Source organism: Zeus faber (genome assembly GCF_960531495.2).
Source record: "Zeus faber genome assembly, chromosome: 1".
Taxonomy (NCBI): domain Eukaryota; kingdom Metazoa; phylum Chordata; class Actinopteri; order Zeiformes; family Zeidae; genus Zeus; species Zeus faber.
In genome coordinates, this window is record NC_137193.1 from 23480313 (window position 1) to 23495957 (window position 15645).

The 15645-nt window shown below is 48.4% G+C and overlaps 1 protein-coding gene across 1 annotated transcript in view; it reads left to right on the plus strand.

The window, feature by feature from the left end:
• The first annotated feature begins 2324 nt into the window (after nt 1–2324).
• Nucleotides 2325–15645, plus strand: part of sdc3 (syndecan 3) — a 27734-nt gene continuing 14413 nt past the window's right edge. The window contains exon 1 of the mRNA XM_080014458.1: nt 2325–2633. Coding sequence (XP_079870584.1) covers nt 2580–2633 — 54 coding nt within the window. The 5' untranslated portion in view covers nt 2325–2579. The remainder of the gene's footprint in view (nt 2634–15645) is intronic.

A 15645-nucleotide genomic window follows, 5' to 3' on the forward strand; every position in this document is an offset into this window, starting at 1 on the left:
AATAATTTTCACTTTTTTTGCTACTGCTGCACACACACACCTTAACACCCCCGCCCCCCCCCCCCCCCCTCCCCAAAACCCGCCCTAGCTGCACACCACTATGAGATGGAACGCGTATTTAATTTGGTGTCCGACATCACAGAATCATAGACGTACACGCACACACAACCACAGACGCGCCATGGGCTAACCAGCAGAAGGATCATTTAGCATGGGAGATTTGTTTTTTGGTCTTGCTTCTATAAATATAACGTGTATACTTGGTGTAGACCTTTGCATATATATATATAAATATATATATAAAACTTTGTAGTTTTTTCTGGTTTTTGATGTTGAATCTGTATCTATAATGTATCCTAGTAGTGACCACATACTTCTGACTGTATAATTGTACATTTGTAAACCCTTGTAATGTAAAAGTGCTTTACCACCCCTTTTTGGTATGAGAAGAAAAGAATAAAAAAAAAAAAAAATCACTCTGGAAAAAAAAATTAGTCAAAAGAAAAACAAACCCTGTGCATTTCAGTGTATATTCTCACCTCCTTGGTTGTGACATATGAGTTGTTTTATATTGTAAATTGTAATATCAAATTTTTGTTTTGAAGAGCCCTTTCTATACAGCATAGTACTTGTACAAAGATCCGCCACGCTTGGTTTTATCCTTTATCTTGTCACTGCTTAAATTAAGAGACTTTCGTCTCCCACAGAGTCCCGATAGGACACGTTCTGTTTACTTAGTGGTGTCGTTTTATGTTAATTTTGTTTATGTTTAGGGTTTTTTCTTTTCATTTTGTTATGTTTTTTTTACACTTTTTATAGGAATACTTTTCCCTGCCTGTGAAGTGTGTGTGTGTGTGTGTGTGTGTGTGTGTGTGTGTGTGTGTGTGTGTGTGTGTGTGTGTGTGTGTGTGTGTGTGTGTGTGTGTGTGTGTGTGTGTGTGTGTGTGTGTGTGTGTGTGTGTGTGTGTGTGTGTGTGCGCGCGCGCATGTGCAGGTTGGCTGGCTCCCCCAGCACTCCTGCCCCAACCATCGCTCTTCCATGAGAGGGAAAAACTGATTGATTGTACAGTGGAGACTCTTGTCATTTTTTTTTTTTCTTACGTTTTGGCATTTCTCTAGTGCTGTAAGTGCTGTATCATACTGTCCATGTCTTTTTGGGTAAGAGGCAGCCGGCCGGAGTGGTGTACATTTGGAAGCAGCCTTGTGTATATTTACTACGAGCACACCTGTAACCATATGTGTATAGTTAACAGAACCTGTGTATGCTTATTGCCTGGGCAACTATTTTTTGTAACTCCTGTTGTAGATTGTCTCTAAACAATTGTGTGATCTTTATTTTGAAACAAAACTGAACAAAAAAACTTTCAAAATTCATTGTTGTTTTCAGTGTCCTTTATACTTTATTTATTCCAATTGCGTTTTTAATCATAACTTCTTTGTTGTACAATTATTTTACGAGGTTAGTCTCATTGAGACTCATCATAGAAGCCAGAGCTCTACAGTTTATAACATTTACACCTTGAAACGATGAAAAATATAAAAGTGTAGGAGGTAAAACAATTACTAGTCTCCCCAAGTTTTAACAGGCGATAAAGCTAATGAAGCAGGAGGTTGTGATTGTTTTACATACGAGCACATGCCTGTTCGACAAAGCTTTTTAAATTATGTCTATACCGTTAGAATCCAGAGGATCCCCTCATTTTTAAGAATAGAGTTTGGCTGAGGAATACATCACTCCCGTGGGTGAGTCGGATAAAAATTCACAAATGAAACTTTCTATCTTCCGATTGAAGCAGCACTTTCCTACACATCACTGACAGGTCCGTCGTTACTGGAACTCATTTGGGGGGGAGAGGTGCTCAGACATGACTTTTGTTTTTTTTTGCACCCACCGTGGGACAAATGTATTGACTCCAGGAGTGCACTTGAATAAATAACTTTCGTCCAGGTAATACCTCGCCTGGGGGGTGGGGGTGGGGCAGTGCCGATGGGGCCCCTTGCAGCGTGTGCACGCGTCGCTACGTCACAGCGCATCCGATGTGGAGCTGGACGCGTGTGTGTGTGTGTGTGTGTGTGTCTGTGTGTGTGTGTGTGTGTGTGTGTGTGTGTGTGTGTGTGTGTGTGTGTGCGTGCGCGCGCCCGCGGGGTGCCGCTGCTCCATCCGAGCGGCAGGTGGCGTCATCACCTCGCCTCTCGCCTCTCTCTCGCGGAGATCCCTCTGTGTCCACACACACACACACACACACACACACCTCCTGCCAGACTCTCGGGCCATACGGAACATCCTGCCCTCAGTGGAGAGGGGGAGGAGAACAGGGGAGAGAGAGAGAGAGAGAGAGGAAGAGAGCAGGTCTGGAGTGTCTCGGTATTAAAAATACCAGGTCTAGGAAGAGCAGAGACGGAGGAGCAGGAGGAGGAACACCTCCCTCCCCACCACCCCCGCCACCCACTCCCACCCAGGAGGATTATTCAGCAGCCAGGCGGACGGATGGTCTCTCGGACGGGCTCTGCTCTCTGAATTCGGACCCTGAGCCAGAGCCGCTTTGTTCCCCCCGTGCAGCCGGTGCGCGCACCCCGCGATGAGGCCGCCGTGCGTGTTGGCGCTGGCGGCGCTGCTGGTCCAAGCCGCCACGGTAAGGACGCGGGTCTAGAGTGGGTGGGTGGTGCGGGGTTTTCATTGTTAACGGCGGGCACGTGCGTGTGTGTGTGTGTGTGTGTGTGAGTGTGTGTGTGTGTGTGTGTGTGTGTGTGTGTGTGTGTGCGCGCGCGCGCGCGTGTTTTTTAAAATTCCTTCTGCGATCGCATGCATGTGCGTTATCTGGAAGTGGAATCCTCGACTCGACCCACATTTCAGCCCGTGGATCGTAAGGTCTCCCCCCCCCCCCCCCGCCTCCTCTGCCTTTGTGTCTCGGAGTGTGGAGGTTTATTGCGCCCCCCCCACACACACACACACCTCCTGGTTAGGAGGTGTGTGTGTGTGTGTGTGTGATTGTGTGTGTGTGTGTGTGTGTGTGTGTGTGTGTAAGTAATTAGCGGGTGATCTCTAATTGAGCTTGATTAGGGGTTGTTTTAATTCGATACCCTGAAATGTGGAGTCTGAGTCTGACTCGCTCGCATCCTGCCGGCTGCTGTGGCGTGGGGATCGGGGTCCCCGCACACACTGCGGCTTTAAGGACTTTTAGTATCCTGGGGGGGTCGTGGACGACAAGGGTCTGTCTGGTCGGGGCAGCGTGTGACAGACCCCCCCACCCCACCCCACCCCTCGTTAACCGGACAGTGTGTGTGGGGTGGTGGTCGTGGTGGTAGATCCGCGATGCGGTGCGAGAAGGATGGACGGACGGGGGGGGGGGGGGGGGGGGGGGGTGACGTCATCGGATGGAGTGATGATGTCATCGGGAGCGGGAGACGCTTCAGCCGCTCCATCCCCCGTCACCCCGCACCCACGCCTTCCGTTTCGCGTGGAATTGGATCGTTGAGGGGGAAGACGATTTGAAATTGGATGTGACACGGACATATTTTGGCTGAAGTTCTGGAAAGGAGAAGCAGCATAGAGACAGTGGACTGGCACGCACATACGCACACACACACACACACACACACACAGACACATACAAACACACACACACTCACGCGCGCGATTAGTGGGTCAGTCGGCTGTCGGTTATGAGCTTTGCCCAAAGGATCCCGCAGGCCCCCCGCCGAGTTAATCTGTCCTCAGCTTTTCACACCGAGACACTTCTGTTTCCACTCCACACACACTTACGCATTGGAGGCAGGTGTGGGCATGGGCACACACACACCAACGCATGCGCACACACACACACGCACACACACACACACACACACACACACACACACAGTCCCAATTCTCACATGACATTGTAGATTAAATATCTCATAAAATATCTGGTCAGATGAGAGAGATGGGGCGAGGGGGGTTCTGTGGTCTATGTTGGTATTTCCTGTGATGTCACATCCTGAGTGTATGATTAAACGTGGGTTTTTTTTTTCCCACAGACATCTGTTGTGTCCCACGTCTGCGAGCACCCGGCGTCCTGTGTTTGTGTGTGTGTGTGTGTGTGTGTGTGCACTTGTTTACTTTTGCGAGGCCCATATCTGCCTGATTCATGAGTTGCGTCGCAATCCATCTGGCTGCGTGTGGGCTCCCAGAAAATTGTATTTCTGGTGCCGCCTTGTTTCTCGCCTTGCCTCCGCTTCGCAGGCGTGTGTGTGTGTGTGTGTGAGAGAGAGAGAGAGAGAGAGAGAGAGAGAGAGGAGTAGCATGTTTTTCAGGATCATGTTAACTCATGGGATGAATCAGTGTTTTGTGCCTCCGATAGCAGACAAAGCCCCTTAGAGAGAGAGAGAGAGAGAGAGAGAGAGAGAGAGAGAGAGAGGCAAGATGTGAGCAGAGGGAATAGAGGGACCGTCTGGAATGTGGGAAAGGGCAATTTGACACAGGAAGTGGGTCCTCAGTCTCCTGGAGGACAAAGAGTCCCCTCTCACACACGCACACACACACGCACACACACACACACACACACATATTTACACACACTCAGGTAGAGGGCACGGTGGAGGCTCTAGTGGTATTTCAGGGTCTTTATGTGGAAAGGGAGAGGTATCGGGTGTCGCCTTCCCTCTTTCAAACGGTGCACAGAGGAAATGAAAAGGATCTCAGTTCATATCCGGAGCTGGTCTGCAGGTCAGACAGACAGACAGACAGACAGACAGACAGACAGACAGACAGAGAAGCAGAAAAACAGACAGAGAAGCAGACACCATGTAATGTAATGACAACCTCCACTGGGAAGCAAACAAGCTCCCTCCAACTCTCAGCATCATGTGTTTACGTGTGTTCACGTGTGTGTGTGTGTGTGTGTGTAAAAACCATGGTCTGATGTCCACATATTATTTTCATACCTTTGCAGTGTGTCACTCCACATTTCCCTGCTATTAAAACGTTTATTGCACCCAATGCTTATTCACCGAATGGAAGAAGTTGCTTCCACATTCCTGACAGAGCCGCTCAGTGGGAGTGCTGGAGCTTTGTTTGGTTTTTTTTCGACTCGGTTTTCTCTCAGCAGGCTGAAAAGTGCACTGCAGTGGTGATGTCCTGGGTGTTGCAGGGTGTGGGGAGACCTGCCCCCCCACCCCGAAAAGCCCAGTATCTCCCCTGCGTTGTCATTGCAGCCGCCAAGTGGTGTCTTAATGGGGGGAGGGCGGCGATTCACGGCAGTCAGCTGGGCTCCTCGGCGTTGCACAACAGCATGCTTCCCCCTCGTGGAATGCGTTCCGAGCCGTCCCACGTATTCAAAAGAAAAGGACGCCATCAGCCCGTTTCAATCCAGCTGGAACTCCGTGCAGACATTCACATTTTTTTTAAGTCACTTTGTAGTACACACAAGTGTGAACACGCCGAAACGCAGACACGCATTGATGTGCGTCAACGCACAGGGGCTCGGGAAAATCCCAGGTAGGGATACGTGTTCATGCGCGGCGTACAGAGTTCACACACACGTGCCCGCACGCATGCATGCATGCACACACACACACACACACACACACACACACACACACACACACATGTTATGCTAACGGTGGCCTTGATGAAAAGCATTTTTTGGGGTTGTTGATTCAGTGAGTCAGAGGAGAGAGAGAGAAAGAATGTCGAGGTGATTTGGATAGGTTAAAACAGGCAGGTATCACTGCTTTTGTAGGTACTGAACACACAACACACACACACACACACACACACACACACACTCAATATCCCTTGCAGTAATTTGGCAGCGCTGCTCACACATACATATTCTCCGGAGAGAGATGGGGAGGCGGTCAATAAAGGGGGGAGAAGGGGGCTAACGGAAAAAGAGGGAGTGGGGCTGTGTCGACCACCATAAGGAGAGAGCGAGGGAGAGGAGTGGAGGAAATGAAATGCACAGAGAGAGAGAGAGAGCGAGAGAAAGAGAGAGAGAGAACGGGAAGAGTACAGTGAAGATCTAATAGAGGACAGAGGGACGGGAGCGGAATGTGTGATTGAGGGGTTGGGGGGTGATAAAAGGATAGAGCGAGCAACACCACCGAGTGAATGACGGTGATGGGGAAGGAAGGAAGGAGGGAGGGAAGGGTGGGTTTCCAGCAGGATGGAGGACAGATGATGGAGAATAGGAGGGAGAAAGAGCAAGAGGTATGAAGGAGGGCCGTAGAGCGGTAGGAGTTGAGAGAGAGAGAGAGGGGGGAGAGAGAGAGAGAGAGAGAGAGGGACGGGAGGCTGAGAGAGAAAGAGACCGAAAACTAAGCCTCTGTAATAGAGAGAAATGGAGCTGGGAGGAGGGAGGACTGGAGGGATGGAGAGAGAGGAGGAGGGAAGAAGGGGGTTTGCGCTGCTCATTCCCAGGAGACCGTGCTCTACCTGCTCTCTGTGGCCGTTGCTATGACAACCAGCATGGCTGCCGCTGTCACAGCTTCATCCTCCCCTCTTCCCTTCTCTCCTCTCTTTCATTCCCCCGTTTCTCTGCTATGTCATTTTGTTCTCTCCCTTCCCTCCTCATCCTCCGTCATACTCTCATCTTCCGTGTTACCTCATTTGGTTTCTTCCCCTTGCTCGCCTTTGCCTTTATTTCCACCTTCATTTCACCCATCCACTCTTCCTCCCCCTCTGCCTTTACTCTCCCTCTCTCTCTCTCTCTCTCTCTCTCTCTCTCTCTCTCTCTCCTCTGTCTTTTTCATTACAATAGATTAAAAAATTAAGGAGAGGCTGCTCCTGTGTCTCACGTGTGTGTGTGTGCGTGTGTGTGTGTATGTGTGTGTGGGGGGGGCTGTGTGTGTGTACGAGCCTGTACATCTGTGTGCTACATTGCAGGACTCTAAATTAGAGAGCAGTAGAAGCGATGCCGTCTCTAAAACCACAAAGCATTCTGGGACCTCTGTGCGTTGGAGCCTCGCTATAAATAAAAAACCCCAGGAACAGGGTGCTTCCTTCCCAACAACAAACGTGTGTGTGTGTGTGTGTGTGTGTGTGTGTGTGTGTGTGTGTGTGTGTGTGTGTGTGTGTGTGAGCCTGTTTGTGCGTGTTGACCAAGTGGGCTCTTCATGTACACTTACAGTCCTACATCCAATGATACACAGGAACAGATGTTAAATTCCGTGCTGATAATGAGGCAGCCACACACAGAAGTTGACTCTACACCAACGTCTTCGCACCCATTTTTCTTTATACTTTACAGAGTACCTCAGGCTTCACCGTGTTCTGCAAGAACCACCACCACTGTCTGAGGTTATCTGAATTTGGCCCACCACGCCTCCAGAAGGCTCAATTGTAGATCCATGCCCATTTTGGAATGGTCAGCTGTATATACTGTATAGCTGCACAGTGGTAATCCTTTACCACGGGCACTGCACAGACACACCCAGTGGCTCCCAAGCTAATTACTACCACCACCACCGCGTAAAAGCCTCTCCTGTGACTGAACGCTATTGCTCGGCCTTAGCGGGGCTGTTGGCGAGAGTAGGAAGAGGAAGGGGCACACAGGGAACCTCTTACTATTCCCTCCGTCTCTATCTCTACATTTCCCGGCTCGACCGGGCGGTGCGTTTCCGTAACAACGGGCTAATTGGGTTAACGAACGGCCGGATGGGAGGGATCGTGGCAGAAGAAACCTGAGTCGGGGCCCGGTGAGAACGCTGGAATGCTGCCTTCCTGGCAGCGCGTTGATAAGCACTGCAAGTGATGTGATAACACGGGGACGCAGAGCGTTCCATCTCTGAGGCCAATGGCCTCCGACTGACCCCAAGGACACAAGACCCAAGGCCGCCTTTTATCTCTGTCTCGCTCTCTCACTCTCCTTCTCTCCATCTATTGCACTTGTCTTTCCAAGCGCTACTGTAGCAATATGTTTGTGTCGGATGGATAGATAGATAGAGAGAGAGAGAGAGAGAGAGAGAGAGAGAGAGAGAGAGAGAGAGAGAGAGAGAGAGAGAGAGAGAGAGAGAGAGAGTCCTTTATTGTGTAGAGCACTTAGTTGTGTGTACACCGATGCAGTGTGTGTGTATGTGTGGCTGGGTGATATATGACCAAAATAGATCATTTTATTATTATCGCTTTTCATAATATGATGATATTTTGATTTTGACCTACTAAATATTTTATAATAATAATAATAATAATTCTCCTTCTTATTATTATTAATATTATTATTATATGTTTATTAAGGTTCTATAGAGTTTATTTATTACTTTATGTATTCTCAAATTCCCATGAATATGTCATTTAATTGGAATATGTCATTTTCCTTTCTCAAACTCACCTCATATCTCATTCTCATGAAATTAATAGACTTTATTTGGTAAAAAAAAATTAAATGAGAAATCAATAAGAAAAATCTATGAAAAACCATGACTATTTTTGTTTTGTGGTGGCATCATAAAAGCCCATGACAGTATATTATTGAATAGAATGCATTGTTCTTCGCCGTGTGTGTGTGTGTGTGTGTGTGTGTGTGTGCGTATGTGCTTAATTGGTGGTGGGGTTATGGGATGGTCTCAGGATGTGAGTATTTATAGATTCAGATCTTAAGCTCCACATAATGAGGGGACTTCCAGTGTAGTGCACGGAGGGTATCCTGTGTGTGAGTTTATATGTGTGCGTGTAGGTGTCATGTACCGTATGTGTGAAAGAGAGTGGGGTAGCAAGAGAAAGCAGAATCACAAGGAGAGAGGGGGAGAGAGAGAGAGAGAGAGAGAGAGAGAGAGAGAGAGAGAGAGAGAGAGAGAGAGAGAGAGAGAGAGAGAGAGAGAGAGAGAGAGAGAGAGAGAGAGAGAGAGAGAGAGAGAGAGAGAGAGAGAGAGAGAGAGAGAGAGAGAGAGAGAGAGAGAGAGAGTGTGCAAATGCATGTGACTGTGTGTGACTGTGCGCGTGTGACTGAATTATTTAGCCGACGTCCCGACAGAGGAGTGACGAGGTCAGGAGCTCATGCTTCGTTTTTCTCTCTCTCGCCCAGACCATCACTCCATCTTTCTTCTCCCCATCTCCCCTCCTCCTCCTCCTCCTCCTCTTCCTCTTGGCCGCCGCTCCACCTGAGTCCCCATAAACAGGAAGTTAACAAAAGACTTCCCACATATGTTGCTCATGTCTCACCCAATTATTGGCAAAGCGAGAAGGACAAACTTCGATCCAATTAAATACGCCCAGTGAACCCTCAGTGTGTGTGTGTGTGTGTGTGTGTGTGTGTGTGTGCGTGTATGTGCGTGCGTGTGCGCGTGTGTGTGTGTGTGTGTGCTCTCAGGTGGACCTTTCAACCCCTCGACTTTAAAGGGCTTTTTCAAAGGCGTTTGCAGCTTCAACAAGCGAATGAGCTTGAAGTATAGTTGTGTGTATTTTCACAGATCAGTGGGTTAAGGACTTTGTCACTTTGCTTGTTGATTTTGACATTATCTTTACACCGCGAAGAAACACAGACACACACACACACACACACATACACACACACACACACACATGCATTGGACCAGCAGGTAATTCATTCTTAATCTTTCATCCCAGCAGTCGTGGATTAGCCCTAATCTAGGCCAGCAGGGACCTGAGCTCTACTGACATTTCGTTAACATTTTTTGTAGTGTGCGCACGTGTGTGTGTGTGTGTGTGTGTGTGTGTGTGTGTGTGTGTGTGTGTGTGTGACGTGACGTGAGCTGTCCTGACATACAACACATCGACCGATCAAACACAACGCTGAAACACGATACATGGGAAAGAGTGAGAAGGGAGGGAGCAGAGCTGAGTGAGGGAGAATTTCACATTTATTCGCTAAAAAATACAGAAAAGTGAAATGGATGTGAACTGCAATGGGAACCCGGGAAATCCACGTTAAAACGAACGGCCATGTTGTGGAACACCCCCAAAAACGAACTGAGCAAAACACAGTGGCATGGACGACTTCAAAGTGATTAGAAATGTGGGATGAAGAAGTTGAGTGTGTGTGTGTGTGTGTCTGTGTGCGCGCGCGCGCGTCATGTGTGCGGGCACGTGTGTGTGTGTGTGTGTGTGTGTGTGTGTGTGTGTGTGTGTGTGCGTGTGTGCGCGCGTGCTGGGGAGTGGCGTGTAGAAAGAGGAGATTTGAAGGGAATGAAAGGCAAAGAGGGTCAGACGCAAACGCAGATAAAAGCGATACGAAAAGAGAGGTGTGTAGGGGGAAAAAAAAAGGGAGGGAGAAGATTGGAGAATTAAATTAATGCGGCAATCATGGAAGAAAGAAAGAAAAAAAGAAAGATAGGCAGGTAGACGTAGGGGGAGAGGAGAGAAAGAGAGAACGAGAATAGCGTTCTGTTAATATCTAAAAGGGTGATGAAAGGATATTGAGCTCGTCAGGAAATAGCAGGACACGAGCGTGTGATTGACCGCGAAAGAGAAGAGCAACGGAGAAAAGCTGACGATGGAAGAAAAGGAAAGGGGAAAAAAAAATAGAATAGAGAAAATGAAAAAGCGGAGGGACGGGCGGATGCATGGGCAGTTGCAGCGAGCCAGCGAGACGAGTGTTTAACGGGGGCCTCTAAAGAGCTTAAGGCAGTTGAGATGGATTGAATGGAGAGGACAACCTGGACAGGATTACAGAGAGGGGGGGAGGGAGGGACAGAGACTGTCAGATCTTACCTCAGCGCTCATACATTATATATCATAGATCTTAAGCAGTATATGCCCGCTCATTAACACCTATATCGATTGTTTTATTATTAACGTGTCCATTTAAAAGATATAATATAACCCTTTTCTAAATGGGCGGCACAGAGCAACGTAATATAAGCAGCTTATAGCATGGAACCAACCATAAGGTCTGTGCAAATTCACAGAACGTTTCACATAGAATGTCCTCATGAGGTACTGTCGTCACTACGACCCGAGTAACTGGAGATAATGTTGCCGACAGTATGTCGAAATTCAACCAGTTATACTGGTTAAAATCCAAAGTACAACCAGAACCAGTCAACCACAACCTCATATCCATTTACCAATGTGTATCTCACACTGTGTGTGCTTTCGCAGCGTGGCGTGGCGGAACACAGCGTGGGTTAAGGGAACATGACCTTGTGTCAAAAGTCCTTTTAACCTGACCCAGATCCAACTCCAGACAGAGACGTTCAGAGAATTTCAAGTTCCTCTGGTGCAGCCTCCGCTGCTAGTCTCTGTTAATCAGCCCATCGCCAGGCTTTCACTGGAATGTTGCACCATCTTTGGGAAACACGTCGACTCTAAACAGAACAGGTATTTATTTTCAAATAGCAAGGTATGCTGTTCGATTCAGCCATAAAGGAAAGGCAACACGCCTGTAGTCGTGAAGTGATGAACTCTGGAAGTAGGAGCTGGCGTGTGCAGCCAGTTTTTTCCTTCACCAATTCTATTTGTTTATGCTGTTTTCTATTTTATCCATATGTGCCGGCTCCGCCTGCCACACGCCACCCGAGTGGCATTTTCAGGGCCCTCCGACACAGAGACCGATGTTGCAAACACACCAGTTTATTGTCGAGAGTGGGCAAGATGGAACAAGCCGGGAGCCGGGGCGTCATGGCGGAGGCTGTCCCCGTGTGCGTGTGGGGATAGGGGTTTTACCTGTTGCTCGTTGATTGCTCTAACGGTCAACAGGTGAACAGCCACCCTGATCCCGGGCCCAACTAACTAGACGCGAGACAGGTGTGGCTGCTGACCACCCCCACACCACACCATATAAAACACATTTGTTCCTATTCATTATCCACTCTGCTCAATCTGAATTTGTTTTGTTGAGTTGTGGTGTGCTACATTAATGTAGCACGTCATAACAAATAATGCATTATGCAGTATGCGGTATGACATCAGAGTACAATGAAATCACTGTGTCTCGTTGGAGTATAGTAGTATAGTATATTAGTATAGTATATTTTTAAATATCATTTCTTTGAAACCCATGAATCCCTTCACTCATTGGGGGTTCAGCTGTAACCAATTCCTAATTATTACTGGCTAAGTAGCCGCTCCTTAGCTTTGCTCTATTAGTGGAGGCCGTACGCTGGAGTCCCGCAGGTGGAGCTGGGCGATGCCATCGCAGCGCACAAACCACTCAGGTTATCTGCAGCGCTGCCTGCCAGAAAAAAAACCTACATTAGTATTGGATCAGAAAATAGCAAATATATGTTACCAAGATCTCATCCGGCTGCTGCACATACAATGGCTGGGGCCAAGCACCAGCGGCCTAGAGGTCGGATCAGGAAACCGCTTCAAGCCGCTCACATTTCATTGCCAAATCAAACCAAAGGGAAGGAACCGCGAGAGCACGCCGAGGTCAGCCGCCTCAGATCCCTCTACAATAGCAATTTGTCTACCTCTGCCGTATGGCTGCCAGGGAGCGTGTGCAGGGGTATGGTAATGTACTCTGCGTGCACACACACACACACACACACACACACACACACACACACACTCCAAAGTGCATCTTTCTGCTTCAGATTGAATTACACTGAGCTGATTGGATTTTTCTCCCCCGCATTGGTGAGGGAAACACACCTTTCTCTTTCACGCAGCCCGGTCCTTCTGCATCACTCCATCCCTCTCTACCCTCTCCTCTGCTCTAGTGCCATGAAACTCTGTTCTACCCTTTTCTCTTTTCTCCAGAACTTTCCATCTTGCATTTCTGTCGCTCGTTAGCCCCTGGGCTCCGTGCACAGGACATATCATATGACCATCGTGATGAGCCGCAGGCTTCACTCTACTGTGAAACAAACGTGATCCTCATCAGTTGCTGTCTGAGTGTGTGTGTGTGTTTGTGTGTGTCTGTGTGTGTGTGTGTGTGTGTGTGTGTGTGTGTGTGTGTGTGTGTGTGTGTGTGTGTCTGTTGCTGGTCGACTCTGGGTTTAGAACAGGCCATTGATTACCGGTCTTGAGTGCCGTGCGCTTTAAGGACCCCCCTCTCCCCTCTTTCTTTCTATCTTTTTAGTCTCTCCCTCTCGACCACCCCTCTGTCCTATACAAAGGCAGCATGGTCTGTGGGGTGCTCTCCATCCCTCTCTCCCTCTCTCTCCCCTCTGTCTCCCCCTCTCTCTCTCTCTTGCAGCCACATTTCTGAGCAGCTTTGAAAAGTTCCTTAGGAACACGAGAAAAGTTCTAGCCACAGGCACCACACCCTCCCACTGACCTCAGAGAAATAGGCCCATTCAGCTAGGATATAATCAGAACCCACACACACACATGCATGTACAAACACACACACGCGCGCATGCACACACTCACACACACACACACACACCGACACACATGCGCACGCACACACCACACACTCATTCATTCTCTCTTTTTCTCTCGTTCTCTCCCAGCTCTTAATTTAGCCAGCCTATAATCAGAGCCACAAAAACCCAATCACTGACCCACCGACAACCAGCATTCACTGCTGACTGCAACATTTCTCTGACCAAACATCAATACTTCTGAAAAACACACACACACACACACACACACACACACACACACACACACACACACTGACAAACAATTTCCAAAGCACGTCCACAGCACCATGTACTAGCTCTTCTTGATTACGACACACAAACACACACACACACACACACACACACACACACACACACACCTTTGGTTGTTGGGTGCACACATTCAAGCTGTATTGTGTACTGTGGGAGCGACCAGCAGTTGTGGTAGAGTCGCCAGGCCTTTTTTGGCAGCAAGACAGTCTGTCAAACACACAGACCTACACACACAGACACACACACACACACACACTTAACACACTCACTCGCTCAGAAAGGCATGTTTCATAAGGTCATATATAATGGAGGAGGATTCGACACAGAGTGGCAGAGAGCCTTGTGCATGAGTTTCTGTGTGTTTGTGTGTGCGCGCGTGCATGTGTGTGAGTGTGTGTGTCTTTGCATGCATGTGCGTCCGTTTCTGTGTGTATGAGTGTGTGAGGCATCTTTAATCCTGTTGGATTGTGAGATTAATGTAACAGCTGGGCCCTACATACAGATATACATCTCTCTTTCCCACAATATCACCCACCCCCTTTTTTCCACATCCCCCAACCCCGTCCACACACACACACCTCCTCTGCACTGGGTCAGTGTGCTGCTGCCACTGCTGAAGATCACTGTACATCTGTGTGCGTGGCCATGTGATCAACTTCTTAGCCGCGGCCCATTTCCCGGCTCGGGGAAGTTAATGTGCGGCAATGGAGTCATGTGACCTGATCCCCGCTGAGTCGGCGACCTGTTTCCGTATCATTTGCCGGCGGAGAAACTGATATGTTATCGGTCAAACACGCAGATCTCAGAGGGCCTCGCTGCGCACACACACCACAGCTCTGTGTGGGTTCAGTAAGATGCTTTTTACAAAGTGAGACAGACATAATCAAACCCTCATGAATAATTGAGTATCGTCAGCAAAACCTGGCCTTTTGGTTTGTGCTCGGTTTCTGCTGGATGGTTTCTTGGTTTCTGATTGTGTCCTGGGTGTGTTTCGCTAGAATCCACACACCTGAACGGGTCCGAACTGGATCTCGACCTGAAGGGTGGTCCTCACTCTAGCCCCCTCCACAGAGTCCTGGGTGTGGAAGGGTCTCCCTATTATGTTTCAGCAGGCGTGGCTGCATGGGAACCTATCTGGGTCGGATAACCACTCAAACAATGAGCGGCTTTTGTGCGAGTGTTTTTGAGACCGACATGTATTTAAAGACCCAGCCTGGAAGGCGAATGGGCTGGTGAGCTGGCAACTGGCAGGGGTGTATTGCCTCAGCATTGGTTGCAGAGCGGAGTAAAATACCAGGTGGAACCTGTTTGATTCACTATCACAAGAGCAGTAGAAAGGCTTTTTTAATTCGACAGACAAACAGGAGATGCTTTTTAGAGCACTCTATGTGGTGCTGTGAGACACCGAAATGGCCAGAGAGAGATAGAATAACAGGCTAGTGCCAGTGTAATGCCATGGTCCCACAAGCTTCATACGGGGAAACTAATATGGTCGGTGTGACTGTCCACCAGCCTGGGAAGCACAATCAAGAATCCGATCGTTAGCAGCAAACACATAAATAGTGCCTCGCCGCTCATTTCCTGAGCGGCATCCTCATTTCCCCATCATCATTATTATTATTATTATTATTATTATTATTATTATTATTATTATTATTATTATTATCCGAGAGGTGTTACTCACAACTATCAAATCCACGGTGATAGTTCTGGACGTCCATTTTCATTTAAAGCGCCATCGCCCCACACCACAGCGCTGATCTAACTGAGGATGATGCTAAACCTTTGCTCACCTTAAGGTGTTAACGCAACCGTGAATTTGCTGACTCCAATCCGCTAACAAGCGTCGGGAGGGGAAGTAGAGCAGAAGCCGCTCTCGCCCTCTGCCAACAACTGCTGTCAGAGAGATTTGTCCACTAACCCACCAGCACCACAATGCTCAACGACATGTCGAGCAAATAGTGAAATTCTATTATTATAGTGGGCAGGTGAGGAGCGATGTGTGTGTGTGTGTGTGTGTGTGTGTGTGTGTGTGTGTGTGTGTGTGTGTGTGTGTGTGTGAGTGTGTGTGTGTGAAGCTTTGAAGTTGGACTGCCACAGTGATGGCTTGGAAGAGGATATTCTTCGGCCCATCGGCTGTAC